The sequence below is a fragment of the Podarcis gaigeae genome, assembly GCF_964106915.1.
Source record: "Podarcis gaigeae genome assembly, chromosome: 1".
NCBI lineage: Eukaryota > Metazoa > Chordata > Lepidosauria > Squamata > Lacertidae > Podarcis > Podarcis gaigeae.
In genome coordinates this window covers 116836419-116855639 of record NC_139678.1, presented here as the reverse complement: position 1 = coordinate 116855639, position 19221 = coordinate 116836419, and the positions used below count along the sequence as shown (strand labels likewise).

The window sequence follows — 19221 nt, the reverse complement described above, 5'->3', positions numbered from 1 at the left end:
TTTTGAGACTACAATTCCCATTACCCCTGACCACTGGTCCTGCTAGCTAGGGATCATGGGAGTTGTAGGCCAAAAACATCTGGAGGAAGCCTGGACTAGATTGCCTTCATGGTCCTGTCCAACTCTAAAATTCTATGGTTCTACAATACTGGCTTCCCAGCTATTCCATTGGCGCCACACACACTTGAAGCTCTTCTGGGTTGGTGTGCAGCAAATCTGAGCTTAAGCCCAAGAGACTTTCAAAATACCGCTCTTGCAATCACTTCGGCAGCGGACAAGCTTGAAGCCACAGCAGCTCCTTTCGAAATATAATTTCCCGTCTTAGAATTCCATCCGTCTAAGCCACTGAAACCTGCTGTTTGCAAAATGCTGGAGACAAACATCTATTTCTAGTACCTCAGCAATTCATTATTATGCATAAATTCTACCTCGCAATACTTGAAAACAAAGAGAACAGCAAGCAAAGCATAATTTCTTTCTTTCTTAATAAAAAAACCAAACAAAAAAAACCCCACCCTACAATAAAACGCTGCCTGTTTTAATTACATTTGAGGGGTTGATTCAGTTCTCCTTGGCCAAAATCGCGACCGATTTGGGATGGTTTCCTGAATCTTGCTGGAGTCTTTGTAGTAGTGAAAAGCCGTAAGTTACGTACACTGATGTTTCGCTCCATTTGTTTACCGTTTTTAATAAACACCTCTTCCCTAAAACCAGGGTTTTTAAAAACCCAAACACTTCCCCCCCCCAATGAAAAACAACAACACCCTGCTGTGTTAGCAACCCCTCTCTTCCCTGGTTTCCACTTGGCACTGACTCCCTTGACCCAAGGCTGGGGCCATTGTTAAGGCTCTAACACATTTACATATTTTGCAATAAAACATCAGTTATTTGCATTACTGTGTCAAGTTTTATTTGATTCTTTCACCTAAAAATGACTCATTTTCCTTTCTTGTATTTTTTTTCCCAAAGGAAAAAAAAAGACCAAACTACTCTAAGCTTGTTTGAGAATAATCAAAAATTGCCCATTTAGCTAGAAGTCATTTTCTTTTCAAAAGGCAAATGTTATTTAATCTTTCAGCTGTTCATTGTGCCATCATAAATACTTTCTTTTCAGCACAGTTGTGGGGACTGAAATGAGCCCACTAATTGCCTCCCATTTCGACTGACATGTGGTGGTTTAGTGGAAAGGGAACACAGCGGGGAGAAGGAAATAGGAGGCTGAGAAAATGAGAGCTAATTATTTTCACTGCCTCATGTCAGGCTCTGTGTCAGCCTTGTTTTTACAAACTGGAAGGTTTAGCACTAAATAAAACAAACTGGCGTCATGTTTTTATATACTGGCAGTGTCATGGAAGCAGCTGCAGATCTCAAAGACAATATAATGCCTGCGTTCGCATGGACACCATCTGACAGCCACCGTGAGCCACTACTAATGAGGATATCACAGTGGTGCCAAGTGAAAGGTGCTGAATTATGTATGATTCTTCATCAGTACAGCAATAGTCCTGTACATCATTATGAGACATTGTTTTGCTGAAAGAGATTAAAACATTCTTAGTTCCAGACCCTGCAACCCTAAACACGCTACAAGAGGTTATTGATGGAATTTTGAGGGAGAGTTTCTTTTTTTTAGGGTTTTTATCGTTTATTTATTTATTATTATTATTATTAAATCTATCTATTTCCCTTTCCTTCTCTCTCTCTCTCTCTCTCTCTCTCTCTCTCTCTCTTTCTCTCCTGGGACAAAGCAGTGGTGGGTCATGACACTATATATAAAGAAGAGAAGCAAATTAACCATACTTGTGTTATCTCCCTTTAAATCGGGCATAATAAAATGTAGTGTAGCAGAGTTAGCCTTAATGATAAATAACCCAGGTGCTCACACTATAGAAGTTCCAACTCTTATTGCCTTTAAAACAGCAGGTTTCAGCAGCTGAGATAGATAATAGCGGAGAATGTAAAGGAGCTACTGGGAGCTTAAATTATCAACATGCTACGACTTTTAATACCAGCATGATCAGGCTTTTCCTTTCCCCCATGTTTGTTTTATCTTACATCACATCTTATATTTTTCAATACCCAGTTGTCTGCTATGATGGCACTTCCATTTTTCTTCTCATTTATCTTCCTTTTCTGTTTCTCCTTTAGTTTGCTGTAACTCTTGAATTAAATAATAATAATATGTTCTAATTTATAAAATTCATATTTTGAATATAGGCCTCCTTCAAAACTGATTATCCCTCCCCACAAACACACCCCAAAAAAATCTTCTGCAACATTAAATATTACAGTGGTACCTCGGGTTACATATGCTTCAGGTTACATACGCTTCAGGTTACAGACTCCGCTAACCCCAGAAATATTACCTCGGGTTAAGAACTTTGCTTCAGGATGAGAGCAGAAATCGTGCTTCATTAGCTAAAGTGGTGCTTCAGGTAAAGAACAGTTTCAGGCTAAGAACGGACCTCCGGAACGAATTAATTACTTAACCCGAGGTACCACTGTAATTATTTTACCAAATTCTATGACTTCACACTGGGGTTCAGATAATGTATGTGAGGTAAAGTCACCGTGTTCAGGAAGCACCTTGAGTTTTTTAAAGCCTCACCACCAGTACAGATTTGATCATTTGTGGAGGGGATAATGTTTCATAATTGCTTTCTCCTTCCACAGCCACTTTCAAAATCTCCAGAATTTTCCGTTGGTTTTAGTGTTTTATTATTATTGCTTTGCACAATTGCTTCCTCAGATTTTAAAGATTGCCATAATGTATAATTTGCTGCTACAAGCTTCTGTCTTGAGACCTTTGGCAATTAGGATGGGATTTCATAGATGACATAATACATCCCTAGCTTCTTTCAGTATTAAATAATGATATAATACAAATGCAGTGGCGTAGCGTGGGGGGTGCAGGGGGGGCCGGCCGCACCGGGCGCAACATCTGGGGGTTAGGGTTAGGGGGCGCAAATCCACGGGTTAGGGGGCGCAAATTACTTGCCTTGCCCCGGGTGCTGACAACCCACGTTACGCCACTGTACAAATGTCTATATTAAATAATTAAATAATACTGCTTTGCGGAGTGTCCTGCTTCCTATCTTAGTAACACATACAATAATGTGAGGGAGGCGAATAATCGTTCACACAACACGGTAAACCACGGTTTACCACTGCATGGATGAGGTTGAGCAAAGCAACATTTCCTCATGGGCTTCTCTTATGGGTTGTTTGGCTCCAAAGTATGAGGATTTTGGCTTTCACATTACATTAGAACCAGAGATAAAACAACTCTGCCTAATTAAACATGCACGCTTCATGACTCATGATTTGAAGTTGGCTTGTGTTGAAAATGGCCAGAGTTTGTTTTAAACCATGATCTCTGCTTTGAACAGAAAGCTAATCTGGGAATTTTTTTTATTTTTTTAAAAAACACCTTCTTCTTCTTTTCCAGTTGAGCTACTTCTGGCTCAGCCACATAGCCCTAAACCATGGCCTAGCGTTGAGAATAAATGCAACCAATCTCTGTTGCTGCACCTCTTCTCTCTCATAGCTCATGAAGGGTGAAATCATTATGCACAATAGTTCTTTGGCACAGGAAAGCAGGGGTCAAAGGGGGTTAGCGACCCACAGCTCCTTCTTCTGGATCTAAAGAACTAATGGACAGCGCTGCTTCTGGTCCACTTTTAATAGTATGAGGCTATCAGATCTGTTTAAACTGTCAGAGTAAGAGATGCCCTGGTTTTTACATCATGGCTTTACAGATAGTTTTTGCTAAGTAGCAACTGCAGTTTTTTAGTCTGAATTGTGAGAAATGATGGGGAAACTTTGCGAACCTATAAAACAAACAAAACAATACAGTGGTACCTCAGGTTACATATGCTTCAGGTTACATACGCTTCAGGTTACAGACTCTGCTAACCCAGAAATAGTACCTTGGGTTAAGAACTTTGCTTCAGGATGAGAACAGAAATTGTGCTCCGGCGGTGCAGCAGCAGCGGAGGCCCCATTAGCTAAAGTGGTGCTTCAGGTTAAGAACAGTTTCAGGTTAAGAACGGACCTCTGGAACGAATTAAGTACTTAACCCGAGGTACCACTGTGTAGCTTTCATTCTTCCATGTGAAATTTACCATGGGGATCTTCAATTAGCAAACCCTGTTCAATGTGATTTTGTTGTTTGTGGGTGTTGTTTCTTAGACTAAGGTTGCAGTCCTAATGTAGGAGGTAGGCCCTGTGAAGATGACTGAACAGCCTTACACAAAGTCCTTCTGGGTTTTTGCCGGCAGTGCAGAGAAGTCCTCTTTCTCCCCTCCATCCTTTTTCATGATTTTATTCTTTAAAATAACTTGTTTCCCTCCCAATAGAAACAATGGGGAGAAAAATCAGGAGAGATTTATGGTAGCTTCTGAGCCTCTCTCTAAATCTCTCTCTAGCTCAGAGGTGGTGTAGGTGTGAGGTGATCAGGAAGGCTTGGGGTCCAAGCCCTTCTCCTTTCCTCCCCGGACGTGCCCCAATCTCTCCCCCCTTTGGCTCTACCAGCAATGAGCCTGTGGGATGTAAGAATCAGATGCAGTCAAACACAACATTGCTAGAGTAGACATGGAGGTTGTCTCAGTCCTCCAGCCGGAACTTCCTGCTTTCCAGGACTGAGACGAAACTTCCTATGTGTAACTTGAGATGGAGTAGAAAGAACCAGAACCACAGGCTGGCGGCCATCTTGTCTCCTCTTGTCTCTATCGACGCCATCTTAACAACAGCACTACTAAGATGCACCCTTGGCTCCAGGCCAAGAGAAGAAAAGGGGGGCTTTCTCCCATAAGGAGATAGTCACCACATTTAAACTATGTTCTAACCTTTTAAGTCTGCCTTCTGGGAACTGTTAAGTTGTGGGTTGACATAGCAGACGGCACAGCGATTTCTCCAAGTAGCTCTTTATTTTGTAAGCTGGAATAGAACTGACTGCAAACAGCTCAGCCGGCCTGCTTTTATAGGCAGCTGGCTGTCAACATTGTAGCAACAACAGCCCAGAGTTCCCGCCTAAAATAACTGACGTGGACCTGAGTGAAAACTATCTACAGACCTGAGTGAAAACTATATACAGTATCCCCCTGCTGGCCCAGGGTGAAACTTCACTACATAACAGGAACCTCTGTGTGAACAGATGATTACTTGTGAGTAAACGTTTTATATGGAAGACTGTGTAGCGTCTTATTTTCGGAGGGATTAAACAGGGAAAATACCAGGAAATATTTACAGAGACTCTAACGAGTCTGAGCAGGCTATCTGCTGTGTGTTTAAAAAAAGGGGAATGTTAACTCTGCTGATTTTGTTGAACTTGTAAAGACAAGTTGGGATAGGATATCTTAGACAATATATCCTCCCCCGCATCCCTAAACATTCCCACAGAGCCAGGGTGTAGTAAGCTTCTCCAACAGTGGGAAGGCAGGATCTCCTTCTCTCTTGTTGGAGCTTTCTATTCAATGGAGAGGGAGTCCTGCTGTATCCTGAGGCCTCTGGGTCACCTTCCCAGGAGCCACAGGATGGCAGATTTAATTTCTGATAAGCTGTATGATGCTTTCGTGGAAGGTGTGTCTGTGTTAACATACAACGGAGAAGCTGTGGTCCTCCAGTCGTTGCTGGACTCCAGTCATGCCTAGCCAGTATGACCAATGGTCAAAGATGAGGAGAGTTGCAATGCGGCATCTCAAGGGCCACAGGCTCCCCATCCTTATACGGACATGGGGGTAAGTTCCCATTGTAACCAGAGTGTCTTCTCAGTAAACATGGTTAAGAATGCACTGTGCTCAGGGGCATAGCATGGGCGGTGCTAGGGGGCGTGGCCCCTGGGTGCACAATTCTTTTTTTTTTAAAAAAAGATATTTATTGAAGTTTTAAAAATTATACAAAAAAAAACAGTAATAAAAACAAAACACAAACACAAAAAATAACAAATATAAAAGAACAAAATACAAAACTAAAAACTATTTAAAAACAAGTAAAGTTTCGTTCCCTTATTTTCTTATAGCTTACTTCCCCGACCTCCTCATACCTCCCCTTTCTGTATTCCAATTTCTAATTATTAATTCAACAAATCCTCTCCCTTAATTTTCATTTAATTTTTAACCTTTCTTTTCTTTTTACTTAATCATTACAGCTGAAAACCACTTAATTTCTAAACCAACATCATTCTAACATTCATTAATTTTGCAATGTTTCCTAAGATAGTCCTTAAATTTCTTCCAATCTTCTTCCGCCGTCTCTCTTCCCTGGTCTCGGATTCTGCCAGCCATTTCTGCCAATCCCATATAGTCGTATCACCTTCATCTGCCATTCTTCCAAGGTGGGTAGATCTTGTGTCTTCCCCTGGGTGCACAATTCTTGAGGGTGTGTAAACCATGCGCCCACAGCGCCCAGTGCTCCTCTTTGCGCACCAAGGGCTGTATCGGCCGGCCGGGCTCCCCCCTGAACAGGGGGCAGGTGGCTCAGCATGGTCCCACTTTGCTCTGGTGGTGGTGGGGTTGCTCCGTCCGCCCAGCGCATGCATGCCTGCCCCGGGCACTGGCAACTGAGTCTACGCTACTCCCATATTTCAGGTTGTACCTGGAGCTATAACTTCAACTTAACAGGGAACCTCTTAATTATTTCAGGTCTTACGGTAGATTTTGTTTTGTTTTTAATCTTACCACATATTCAGTGACTCTGCTGAGCACTTGTTTTCCATTTTCCAAATTCTCAACAACATCTTTGCAAAACATTTACATTCTTTCTGCTCCAAGCTCTTTGTAGCGATAGCGCCATTTCCCAGCACAGTAAAATTAACTATGGTCGCTGTACCATTACCTGATATTCATCTCCTGCAGAGCAAGGTCAAGTTACAGTATTTTATATGTATCTGAATTTCTGCATTTTTGCCACTGTAAAGTAGACCATCCTGCGACATGAAACCATTGAGGGTCAAGTAGCCATAGCCTGCCGCTTTTCGTTTCGAGATGTATTGAAGCTTGTGGGTTTGTAGCCTTTTTAATCCATGGGTAGGAATAAGTAACCCTAACTGTACCCCTTCAGGTTGATGTAGAGATACCGTACAGGGGAAAAATATATATATATGAGCTCACATGCAGGGTTTCAGGGCACGCAAGATAAAAATGGAAAGCAAGGGGACTAAAAAGTGAACACATATAACCAAGTCTAAATTGAATATAGTTAATTATGTAATCTTATATTAAACTTCCAAAATGGTACTGTTCTGTCATATGCTGGCAGCAATTAGCTTAATTTTAGATTCCCCTAAATATTTATCCTTGGGCTAACTCCTTAAGAAGTAACGGGTCAGTGCTAACCAGAGTCGAAAGCCTTTCTTGACGGCAGATACGGCAGCAAGGCCCCTGGAGAGTCATGAAGTAGCTGGGGTCATTTTCTGGCAGCTATGCCTAATTATCATGACTACAGTGATACAAGTTAATATGGGTTATTCCCATACAAAAAGAAGACTGGTCCATCTGCTTAAAGTTTTGCTGAAACTGATTTAAAACAAACAAAAACATATGAAAACACAATAATGAATAAGAGCCCAAATATTTTATATTTATGTCAACTGCATGGACTTAGGAATAAGAACATTTTACAGGGATTCGATACAAAACATGGTCTTTCCTGTTAAATCATGTGGAATGTCTTTTCATTGCCATTTTAGCATTTGTTAAGGATATACGGTATATATCCCTAAGGAAGTCAGACTATCCTCCACCAGGGCCAGGGCCTTTTCAGTGATGGCTCCAACCTGGTGGAATGCTCTGTCCCATGAGACTAGGGCCCTTCAGGATTTAACCTCCTTCCGTGGGGCCTGTAAGACAGAGTTATTCCGCCTGCCCTTTAATTTGAATTCAACCTGATCTTTTATTTCCCTTCTCTTCCCTCCCCCTCCCCTTTTATGAAGATTACCCGCTCTGAGACCCCACAGCTAATTCTCCCCTGGCCTCCTTACTGGCCCAAGTAGGACTAATTCCGCCAGCTAGCCCTGGTGGCTATCTAATTCTTATTAAATTGATTTCCCCCAAATTGATTTTTGAACTTTGAATTTTTTTGTTATTCATGTTTTTATACTGTATTTTATGCTGCTTCTACAATTAAGTGTTTTAAATTTGTTGTTAGCCGCCCTGAGACCGGTTTTCTTAACCGGGAAGGGCGGGGTATAAATAAAAAATTATTATTATTATATAGTAAAAAATTATTCTCAATGTCCTGTTTTTCTTTGTACCGTGCACAAAAAGAGCAGGTTTGGTGTGGTGGTTGTAGCACTTGGACTAAGGACATTTAGGTTTGAATCCATGCTAGAAGATCGCTAAAGTTGTTTTCACACACAGAACTCTTTAGTGATGCTAAGGGGTTGCTTTTCTATAATTAGCTGGAAGCAGGTTTAAAACATTGGTTACCTACAGCTTTTAATACAGTGTTATCAATGCCCTTCCCAGTGGCCAAGGCCCCTCTGTAATGTTTTCTCACAAGTCCTTCCTAATGTTAATTAAAAGGTTCCTCTTTCCTTCTTCTTTTCATTTCATTGCTTCCTGTTGATCACAGATGAAGGAGTAATGCTGAAGAAACTAATTGCCCCAATGTCAGTCCTAACTGAGTCATCATTAATACCTACTTCCATCATCAGCAGAAAACAGGCAATAAAATGTAATTAAAGGCACAAAAGCCCCCCAAAGCCTGAATGATGCACAAAAAATGTATTTTTTGCTCTATAAGACTCACTTTTTCCCTCCTAAAAAGTAAGGGGAAATGTGTGTGCGTCTTATGGAGTGAATGCAGGCTGTGCAGCTATCACAGAAGCCAGAACAACAAGAGGGATTGCTGCTTTCACTGCTCAGCGATCCCTCTTGCTGTTCTGGCTTCTGAGATTCAGAAATTTTTTTTTCTTGCTTTCCTCCTCCAAAAACTAGGTGCGTCTTGTGGTCTGATGAGTCTTATAGAGCAAAAAATACGGTAATTAAAGGCACAAAAGCCTTGGCCACATTAGATTGCTGGTGTGGCAACTCTCTGGTCCCCCCCCCCCCTTTTCTTCTTTATTAATCGTTCTTTAAAAACATGAGGTATCAACGTAGAAAACAGTGGACTACAATTACTTGTCACCAGCATTGTCTGAAATGTGAATGAAAACAGGATGGGCTATTAGTGAAACACCTTGGGTGGCTGACCCATTCACCACATCCTTATGTGATAGGGATAAAATGTGGAATGGCCAATGATGTTGCCCTGAACAGCCGAGAGGAAGGAAGGGAAGATATTTTTTAATCTCTGCTGGATTTGAAATTCTTTTAATTGTTGTTGTTGTTAATCACTCTGTGGTGCCTTCCTGGGAAATGGAATCATGAATTAAATAAAGACTTAATGAGAAATGGAAAATAATTTGAAATGCCTTGTTTTAAGGCCATTTGCTGTTTATCTATGAATTTTCCTAGACTGCTTATTAAAACAGTCCTCAGTACTTGCTCCCAAAATAACAGACCACCTGTTGAATGTGCGTAGTTCAAATGGTTTCTCTGATCCTTTTAGGAAAACATGCTCCAGGTGCAAATGTAAATAATATTCTAACTCGGGTGACATTTGCAGATAACAGACTTCCTCAACCTGGTTCCCTTCAGCTACTCTTGCCCTAAAAGTACCATCAGCTCCAGTTGGCATCCCTGTTGTGGCAGAGCCTGATGGGAACTGTAGTAACAGCTGGAGGGCACCAGGCTGAGAAAGGCTGCCATATATGTGGAACCGAAGTCCTTAAGTTTTGTTAAGACTTGCTTGTTTCCTGCATGCCATCCACATTTTCCTGCTTGCTGATGCAGAATACTTGAAAGGCTTCCAAATTTGTGCTTTGTGGCTGTGAGCCAGCTAAAGCTATATGTACATATAGAGACGAAGCATATTCGGAAAGATGAAGTTTATTTAAAAGATTTCACTGTGGCCCTTTGCAACGCTGCGGGAAAGGCAACCTGTTTAAGTTTTAAATTACTGAAAAGCGGGTTGTCTTTTTATCCTGTGGTAGGAATTTCAGGGGGACGCGGGTGGCGCTGTGGTCTAAACCACTGAGCCTCTTGGGCTTGCCGATCAGAAGGTTGGTGGTTCGAATCCCTGTGACGGGGTGAGCTTCCGTTGCATGGCGGTTTGTTTCGTTGCGCTAGAAGCGGCTTAGTCATGCTGGCCACATCACCCGGAAAAACTGTCTGCGGACAAGTGCCAGCTCCCTCGGCCTGTAAAGCGAGATGAGCACCGCAACCCCAGAGTCGTCTGGGACTGGACTTAAGTCAGGGGTCCTTTACCTTTACCTTTTTTTAAAGGAATTTTAGATTAAACCCCTGACCTTTTGGTGTTGTTTGGGCATAAGGACCATTTAAGAACCCCTCTTTCTGACAAGTAAGGATTATTTCACATTATAATGGAGTTTGGATGATTCAGTTCCTAAGATAATAGAAAATCAATTTATTGGGATTTTTATTTTTTTTGCTTGGAGACAATAAAAAGTCACAATTGCTCCAGTGTCCAGTTTTGATATTCTGTATTTTCTTTTCCGTGCCAGGACTGTAAATGGAAGATGTACATGGAAATGGATGGGGATGAGATTGCAATAACTTACATAAAAGACGTGACATTTAACACTAACTTACCTGACACAGAGATTTTAAAGATGACAAAGGTAAGGTTCTGTTTACGGGCTTGAAGCTTTCATGATTGCTTAGATCTCGAACAAAGGTATTAAAATACCACAGCGGCAGACTTTTGTGCCTATAGAAACTCATTCTGCAGGCAGCTTTTAAAGACCCCCCACCCCTTCTCACATTTGTATCACAATAGATTTTTTTTTCCTGTTAACATTACCTTTTCAGTCATGGTAATAGGAAAGCGATGGCACGCTTAAGATATTACAATTAAAGTGTGTGATTTCTTGGTTCCGTAACAAGGTAAATCGTACATCAGACAATGTACAGACAAGTTCCAAATGAGAAGAGTGTTCATCAAGGTGCGCTGGGAAAATAAAGTGTTGGCCTTTGGCAGCAATTTATGTTATTAAAATGGGGAAATAAAACAGGTATATTTAGTGGGAAGGTGTCTTGAACCAAGCCTATAATCACCAGGATTTATGAGGTTTGGCCAGGTTCATTCCATTTTATGAAGGGAAAAACCCACAGCAGATTCATGGTAGAAATGTGCTATTCTATGAAAACTGCTTCTGGACTAATAATAATGGCTTTTCCACTGGTTTTCCACACAATTCAAAAAATTGCAGTTTTTCCTGAATGTTCATTTCATATTATCAGCCTGCTTGTTATTTAAACCCAGTCTTTCAACTAATGCTAAAATGCTTCTTCAGGGGGGGAAATGATTAGGAAAGGCCGTTATCTTTAAATTTTATTTGTTTAGTTCAAAGACAGAAGAACTGCAGGAAAATACAGGGTGACAATAGAGTGGTTTATGGAATTCTATAGGTGTCCCATAAAAACGGGGAGTGATTGAAGAATGGCAATTCCACCCTAAGTGCCTGGTGTGGAAGTAGCCCTAGACTCAACCTGCTATTTGATTGTGTCCTCTTCCAGCCTTCCTCAACCTTGTGCCTTCTTGATATTTTTGACCACAACTCCCATCATCCCTGACTGTTGGCTGTGCTAGCTGGGGCTGATGTGAGCTGTAATCCAAAACTTCTGGAAGGCACCAGGTTGAGAAAGGTTGTTGTGTTCATTGTTTGAAATCCTGTTGGGTCTTCTGAAAAGTGTGTAAGATGTAGCCTGTCAGGGGAAGGGGTCTGCAATAAGGAGGAGGGGTGGGGAAAAGCCCAGCTGCACAAATGGCCTTCTGCTTGGGCAAGGCTGGACCCCAAGCCTTAGTATTAGAGCTCATTCATAATAGTAATACTAATAATAATACTATTATTATTATTATATATACCCTGCCCATCTGGCTCGGTTTCCCCAGCCACTCTGGGTTGCTCCCAACAGAATATTAAAAACATGATAAAACATCAAACATTAAAAGCTTCCCTAAACAGGGCTGCCTTCAGATGTCTTCTAAAAGTCATGTAGTTGTTTATTTCCTTGACATCTGATGGCAGGGCGTTCCACAGGGCCGGCGCCACTACCGAAAAGGCTCTCTGCCTGGTTCCCTGTAACTTCAATTCTCACAGTGAGGGAACCGCCAAAAGGCCCTTGGAACTGGACGTCAGTGTCCAGGCTGAACGATGGGGGTGGAGATGCTCCTTCAGGTATACTGGGCCGAGGCCGTTTAGGGCTTTAAAGGTCAGCAACAACATGTTGAACTGTGCTCGGAAACATACTGGGAGCCAATGTAGGTTTTTCAGGACTGGTGTTATATGGTCTCGGCGGCCGCTCCCAGTCACCAGTCTAGCTGCTGCAATCTGGATTAATTTTAGTGTTACCTTCAAAGGTAGCCCCACGTAGAGCGCATTGCAGTAGTCCAAGCAGGTTTTCTGCAGCCTGGTACAGTCGTACCTTGTTTTGCAAGTGGGATCTGTTCCGGAGCCCCAGCTGCTACTAAACGAAAAGGACACAGGGCAAAGCGCTGCGTCTGCACACACGCGAGTGGCAAACCCGGAAGTAACTGGCTCCGGTACTTCTGGGTTTGTTGCGGACGTTCGCCGGAATGGACACTAGATGAGGCGGACATTTGCAGAGATATTACTGTAAACTTATTTTTAAGGGCATATGCCTATGACTAAACTTCTAACCAGCAATGAGTATACAGCATGAAATGAATCGGTCAGTTGGTTGCAAAGAAAACAATAAAAGCATGACAAAAATTGAAATGCCTAAATGTGAAAATAAATCATGGAAGACATGCAGGCCCAACGAGACATCATGTGCTAAGATTTGTACTTTTGTATTTATTTAGTCATTTGACACAGTTTCTGTGTTTGCTTGTTTTCACTCTTTCTGAAGGACAGAGGATGGATGCATAGAAGTTGATTCGCACAATGAGGCAGAAAACAAAAATGTTTCTTTCGTTTATTTTTATTTTGCAGCCACCATTTGTCATGGAGAAATGGATTGTGGGAATAGAAGACGATCAGACTGTAGAATGTTTAGTTACTTATGAGGTAAGTGTTGTGGGTGGGTGGGGAGCCAACCTGCTCCTTTTGCCTGTAGGGTTTCAGAATAAGGAGTTGACATGCCTTAACTTTCGTGCCCACTGTAGTCAACGCCAAATACTGTAATTAATTTTAAACTACCAACTTCTCATGCGGATTTGAATGCCATCTTCAGAAATCACACCCAGACTCCTAGCTGGGAAAGCTTGCTCCCTTAAGTGTAATATATATATATACACACACATACCTTTCTTTTTTTCTTCCTTTTGAGTAATGGTCGGTGTAGGTGGTGTTTGTTGAACAGACAATCTTTCTTACCTTTTTGGCAAAACGCTAATTAGCAGAGCAGAGGAACAACAGGAGAAGGGAAAGGGCAAGAGGGAAAACATAAAATAAAACCTAGAAGCAATTTAGCTATGTATAATAGGATGGAAATTAGCCTTTGTATGAGTAGATTTTTGGATACTTACAAAAAAAAAGTGTTTAAAGACCAATGGGATATTTCACACTGAGGCTAATAATTGAAATTTCAGCTCTATCCTGTGGCATGCATTCAAGCAGTGAGAGAGCGATATAGGAAAATTCTGGACCTCGCCTGCCTCAGAAGTGAAGAACAGTAGCTTTCTATTAACAGGAAGAATAACCCTAGGTTCCTTTCAGACTGTAGCTCCTCACAGGTCTCAGAGCCTGACAGCAGGATTAAAGAGCTAGCCACTATAGGCAAGCTACCATAAGGGAACCTCAGCAACAATACCTCCTTAGTGCCTACCTCTTCTGGCAGAAAAGATTATTTACTTGAAGCACTACATGATCTCATAATTACTAAACGGTTCTGTTAAAAGGCAGCCATTAAAATCTTGCCCTTGTTCAGTACACTATTTTGGGCATGGGGGGGGGGGAGAAAGCGTAATTTGCCGCCAGATTGGTTGCACAACTGAAAAAAATTCTTTGCAGCCAAATTAAAAGAGGATATTAAACAAACTCAGCATGAGAATTTATGGTACCATCAATGTCACAATCCTAAGTTCAGTGTCTGGACAAACACTGCATGACTGCGATGAGGGTCTTTATTTTTTTGCTTCTGAATATCTTGTTGAACAGAGCATTGTCAGAACTCCAAAATCCACCAGACATATCCAGCCAGTGGAATGGAGTAAAGTGAAGCTTCAAGATGAGGTGAAGTCAATACAGCTTAAAATACAGACATCGCTCCCAAACTCAGAAGGCAACCCTCGGAGTAGATCCAATTCCAGTAAGTTTAAATTCCAGTAAGTTTAATGATGCAGAGTGTTGAAGGAAGGACATAAGTAAACAAAACAAAACAAGACATTAATATCTGTTTCAGAAAACACACTCCCATTAGCTCATCCCTTTCACTCAACAAGAAACGAAGGCATCTCTATAAAATTCCCTTTTCTCAGAGAAATGTGTCTAATATTCACACTTACTAAGAACTTTGCAGTTGTTTTCCAGCATCCATTGGATCAGAACTTTCCTGACATATCAACTTTGTAGCTTATTTCAATGGACAAAAACTTAACTGCAGATATTAAAGGTACAGGGACCCCTGACCATTAGGTCCAGTTGTGACCAACTCTGGGGTTGCGGCACTCATCTCGCTTTATTGGCCGAGAGAGCCGGCGTACAGCTTCCGGGTCATGTGGCCAGCATGACTAAGCCGCTTCTGGCGAACCAGAGCAGCACACGGAAATGCCATTTACCTTCCCGACGGAGTAGTACCTATTTATCTACTTGCACTTTAACATGCTTTCAAACTGCTAGGTTGGCAGGAGCAGGGACCGAGCAACAGGAGCTCACCCCGTCGCAGGGATTCGAACCGCCGACCTTCTGATCGGCAAGTCCTAGGCTCTGTGGTTTAACCCACAGCGCCACCCTCATCCCTTAACTGCAGATAGTACAAACAGCTAGAAGTCTGTCAAGTCAATGAATAAAGGCAGAAGAGCTTTAAAAATAAGTGTGTGCTGTTTAGTCGTGTATTTTAGTGTACGGTTGTATCTACTAATTTGTATATAGGATGTGCCTAATTCGAAGGGTGCATAGGCAGGCATTGCACAGTTATAAACAATTAGAATTGTTTGAGCAATGGAAGTCATGTCTTCGAAATCCTGCCGAAAGAACCAACTTTCCTAAGTGTGTTCTCAACACATGCGTCGACATTATTCAGTGACTGCAATCTCCTTGGAAGGAAAAGGGCTAACAACACAGCTCTCCAAGCACATTGGCAGCCCTGCTATAAGAAAAGGGCTGATTGATGGCCTGTCAGGGACTAGCTGGATGAGGAAGAATGGTGGAATCTGCCCAACCAAGAGCCCCACAGGGAAGATGCAGAGGAAGAGGATTTCGAACCTGGCGATTGATGGTGGGACACCAGTCACACAGGCGAGGACAAGCTAGGAAGTGCTGGAAGCATGGAGCTTGAGGGACAGCAAAGAGATGGAGCAGACAGGTGCCCCAGCACAGGACAGGGGGATGGGGTTCCTAGTTTGGATGGAGGCACTGGCAGCAACGATTGTTGTTGTTGTTTAGTTGTATGGTCGTGTCCGACTCTTCATGACCCCATGGACCAGAGCACGCCAGGCACTTCTGTCTTCCACTGCCTCCCACAGTTTGGTCAAACTCATGCTGGTAGCTTCGAGAACACTATCCAACCATCTCGTCCTCTGTCGTCCCCTTCTCCTTGTGCCCTCCATCTTTCCCAACATCAGGGTCTTTTCCAGGGAGTCTTCTCTTCTCATGAGGTGACCAAAGTATTGGAGCCTCAGCTTCACCATCTGCAGCAACGATAGAGAGGAGAAAGACCACGCCCTCTGACAGCTTCTCTACTGACAGCCTGCCTTCCCCTTCCACTCCTAGAACGAGGTGGCTGTAGCTGCATGTTGCCGAACAGCAAGCCAGGCAGACACAGAGGGAGTCCCATGTAGGTCGCCGTAACAAACAATCACAGAAAGAGAGGCCTGATACTGAGTGCTAGGGAATGCTAAGGAGGGGCTGCAAACCAGTCCAAACAGCATCTTCGTTTAGACAGTTTTACCCATTAGTAAAGGTAAAGGGACCCCTGACCATTAGGTCCAGTCGTGGCCTATTTATCTACTTGCACATTGACGTGCTTTCAAACTGCTAGGTTGGCAGGCGCAGAGACTGAGCTCACCGTTGCAGGGATTCGAACCGCGCGACCTTCTGATCGGCAAGTCCTAGGCTCTGTGGTTTAACCCACAGCGCCACCCGCGTCCCTTACCCATTAGAAATCTCTGTAAATTCTTTGTTTTGCTTCCCTTCATAAAGAAACTAACTGCAAGTGAGCTAAGCCTCTCTCTCTTTCTCTCTCCAACCTGCGAACCACCTGCCCTGTCTGTCAGACTGTGACATGGCCAGATAGCCCACAGATAACAAGACACCGGCACCTATGCAAAGTCATGGACAGCCCTTTCTTTTGGCGCTTCCTCGGAAGGAAATCCATTACCTAGAATTCAAAATTGATGCCCTCTGTTTTTCTTTCAGGTATTGATGCCCAATGGATGAATGCACTGAAACTGCGGCGAGTGACCAGCAGCCCTTCTCTCCAACGTTCCCGTCCTCACAGTCCTAATGGTTTTCTGCCATACCTTCAGGACCAAGGCACCTACGCTGCCGCCGTGAGACGGACCCAGGTTCCTGTAACCTATCAGATCACTTCTCTGAGTCATTCGAGAGGATCGTCTCCCACACCGTATTTGTCATCGCTGCATTTGAACTCAAAGGGAAGCAGCACCTCCAGCGCAGCTTCAGATAGCCCTTCGGAAAGAGACAGGTCCAAAACTAAAAGCAGGCACAGCTACCACAGCGGCGACTCTCGTAGTGTGTCAGGAAGCGGAAGGCGCTTTGTAAGGGGTTCGGGAGGTGCTCAGGCAGCTGCTAAGAACCCAGAGAAATTCCGCAGGCATTCCCAGCCAACGTACAGTCAACACTCATCAAGGTCACATGACAGGAAGTCTCCTCATTACCCCCAGCAGCCCAGGTTGATACCAGGGATGCCTTTGAAAACTGAAAGCAAACCCAAAATAGAAGAGGAAGAGGGAAGCAAAGTTGGTGAAGGCGGATGGACCAAAGTTGATTATTCGAAAAAGTCTCATCGGCATATCGTTGGCAAACAAAGAGAAGAGAAGGCAAAAGGAACTGGAGCCAGCCAGAAGAAAGTCCATTGATGTTTTTTTTTTGAGAAATAGGTTTTATTTTATTCTTTTGGACATTTAGTTTCTACAGAGAAAGGTGTGGGGGGTGTTTTTAAAGATTCGCCTGACAATGAATGTGAGACTAGCGCTATTGAACATGAATACACTACCTCTCATGGAGATCAAACCCACAAGTCCACGACAAGCATGGGTTGTTGGGGTTTCTACTCACTGCAGCCTGGTGAATAGGATGCTATTGTTTGCATTGTGAATAGTCACATGCTGCAAGTTCTCTTTGCTTCCAGTTGGGTGCTCATGATTTTAACTTAATACTTCCACAAGTGTTAAATTAAGAAATAACCATAGTTTCAGTCTGATCCTGTAGGGATAGGACCACAAAACACAACTGCCTCCCACCCGCAACACAATGGCTGAAAAAAAATGTGACTGGAAAGGTTATCCTTTCCTTACTTATGCAGCTCTCATTACAATATCCTGTCCTGTTGAATTTGTTTCTCCCAATCTGCTCACTGCACCCTATTCAGGCTCCTCTCTGGTGATGGGGGAACCCCAGTCCTCCATTTAAAGATGCAGTCCCCACATATTTCCTTTCGACTAATTCTTACGATCATGAAATAATTTAATACTGTATATTCTGCAGAGAAGAGCAAACAAAATAGAAAAAAATAGCCTTGATTGCTCTTGTTTTATTTTTTTTATTGTTTTGGTATGACTATTTATTAACATATGGCAAATGTTTTTTATTAATTGCATTTTAATTGTACCCAGCCTTATAAACTACTGTTAATACATGCTATAATTCTACTGAGGTACCTTTGGGGAGGGATTTGTCTTCTAAGACTGTGGTCCTGAACACGAAAGTAAGTCCCACTGCATTAAATGTTACTTTTGTCTGAGTAAACATGCTTTGGATTGGACAATGTTTCTTGTTGGCTTTGGCAATGAAATTTTTAACTCTGTATAAACAGAAAACAAAGCTCAGCATATTCAACCGCATCAGTCCGTTATGAAAAGGAAATGGTTTGAGGGTTTGTTTTCAAATCTTTTGATTTTGAAGTGGTATGTAAGATGAATTTTAACAGGGAGAAATGTAAAGTATTGCACTTGGGCAAAAAAAATGAGAGGCACAAATACAAGATGGGTGACACCTGGCTTGAGAGCAGTACATGTGAAAAGGATCTAGGAGTCTTGGTTGACCACAAACTTGACATGAGCCAACAGTGTGATGCGGCAGCTAAAAAAGCCAATGCAATTCTGGGCTGCATCAATAGGACTATAGCATCTAGATCAAGGGAAATAATAGTGCCACTGTATTCTGCTCTGGTCAGACCTCACCTGGAGTACTGTGTCCAGTTCTGGGCACCACAGTTCAAGAAGGACACTGACAAACTGGAACGTGTCCAGAGGAGGGCAACCAAAATGGTCAAAGGCCTGGAAACGATGCCTTGTGAGGAACGGCTAAGGGAGCTGGGCATGTTTAGCCTGGAGAAGAGGAGGTTAAGGGGTGATATGATAGCCATGTTCAAATATATAAAAGGATGTCACATAGAGGAGGGAGAAAGGTTGTTTTCTGCTGCTCCAGAGAAGCGGACACGGAGCAATGGATCCAAACTACAAGAAAGAAGATTCCACCTAAACATTAGGAAGAACTTCCTGACAGTAAGAGCTGTTCGACAGTGGAATTTGCTGCCAAGGAGTGTGGTGGAGTCTCCTTCTTTGGAGGTCTTTAAGCAGAGGCTTGACAACCATATGTCAGGAGTGCTCTGATGGTGTTTCCTGCTTGGCAGGGGGTTGGACTCGATGGCCCTTGTAGTATCTTCCAACTCTATGATTCTATGATTCTATGTATATGTGGAGCAGTTACTCCATATTTCCCAAATCTGTTCTCCCCCTCCTTGCAATAGACTGGAAGATTTTTAAAAGAAAATAAAACCTTCCTAGCTCTCA

General features: G+C 42.7%; 1 protein-coding gene and 1 long non-coding RNA gene across 2 annotated transcripts in view; both read left to right on the top strand.

The window, feature by feature from the left end:
• Positions 1-19221, top strand: part of LOC310834033 — a 122670-nt gene extending 103449 nt beyond the window's left edge. The window contains exon 2 of the long non-coding RNA XR_014559069.1: positions 18652-19221. This is a non-coding gene — a long non-coding RNA (uncharacterized lncRNA). The remainder of the gene's footprint in view (positions 1-18651) is intronic.
• LOC310832320 (mitogen-activated protein kinase kinase kinase 20-like) lies at positions 1345-18175 on the top strand. The gene is made up of 5 exons (XM_083714006.1): positions 1345-1463; positions 10565-10681; positions 13019-13093; positions 14186-14336; positions 16604-18175. Exons 2-5 carry the CDS (start codon positions 10580-10582, stop codon positions 17284-17286), a joined length of 1011 nt encoding a protein of 336 aa, XP_083570132.1. The 5' UTR covers positions 1345-1463; positions 10565-10579; the 3' UTR covers positions 17287-18175.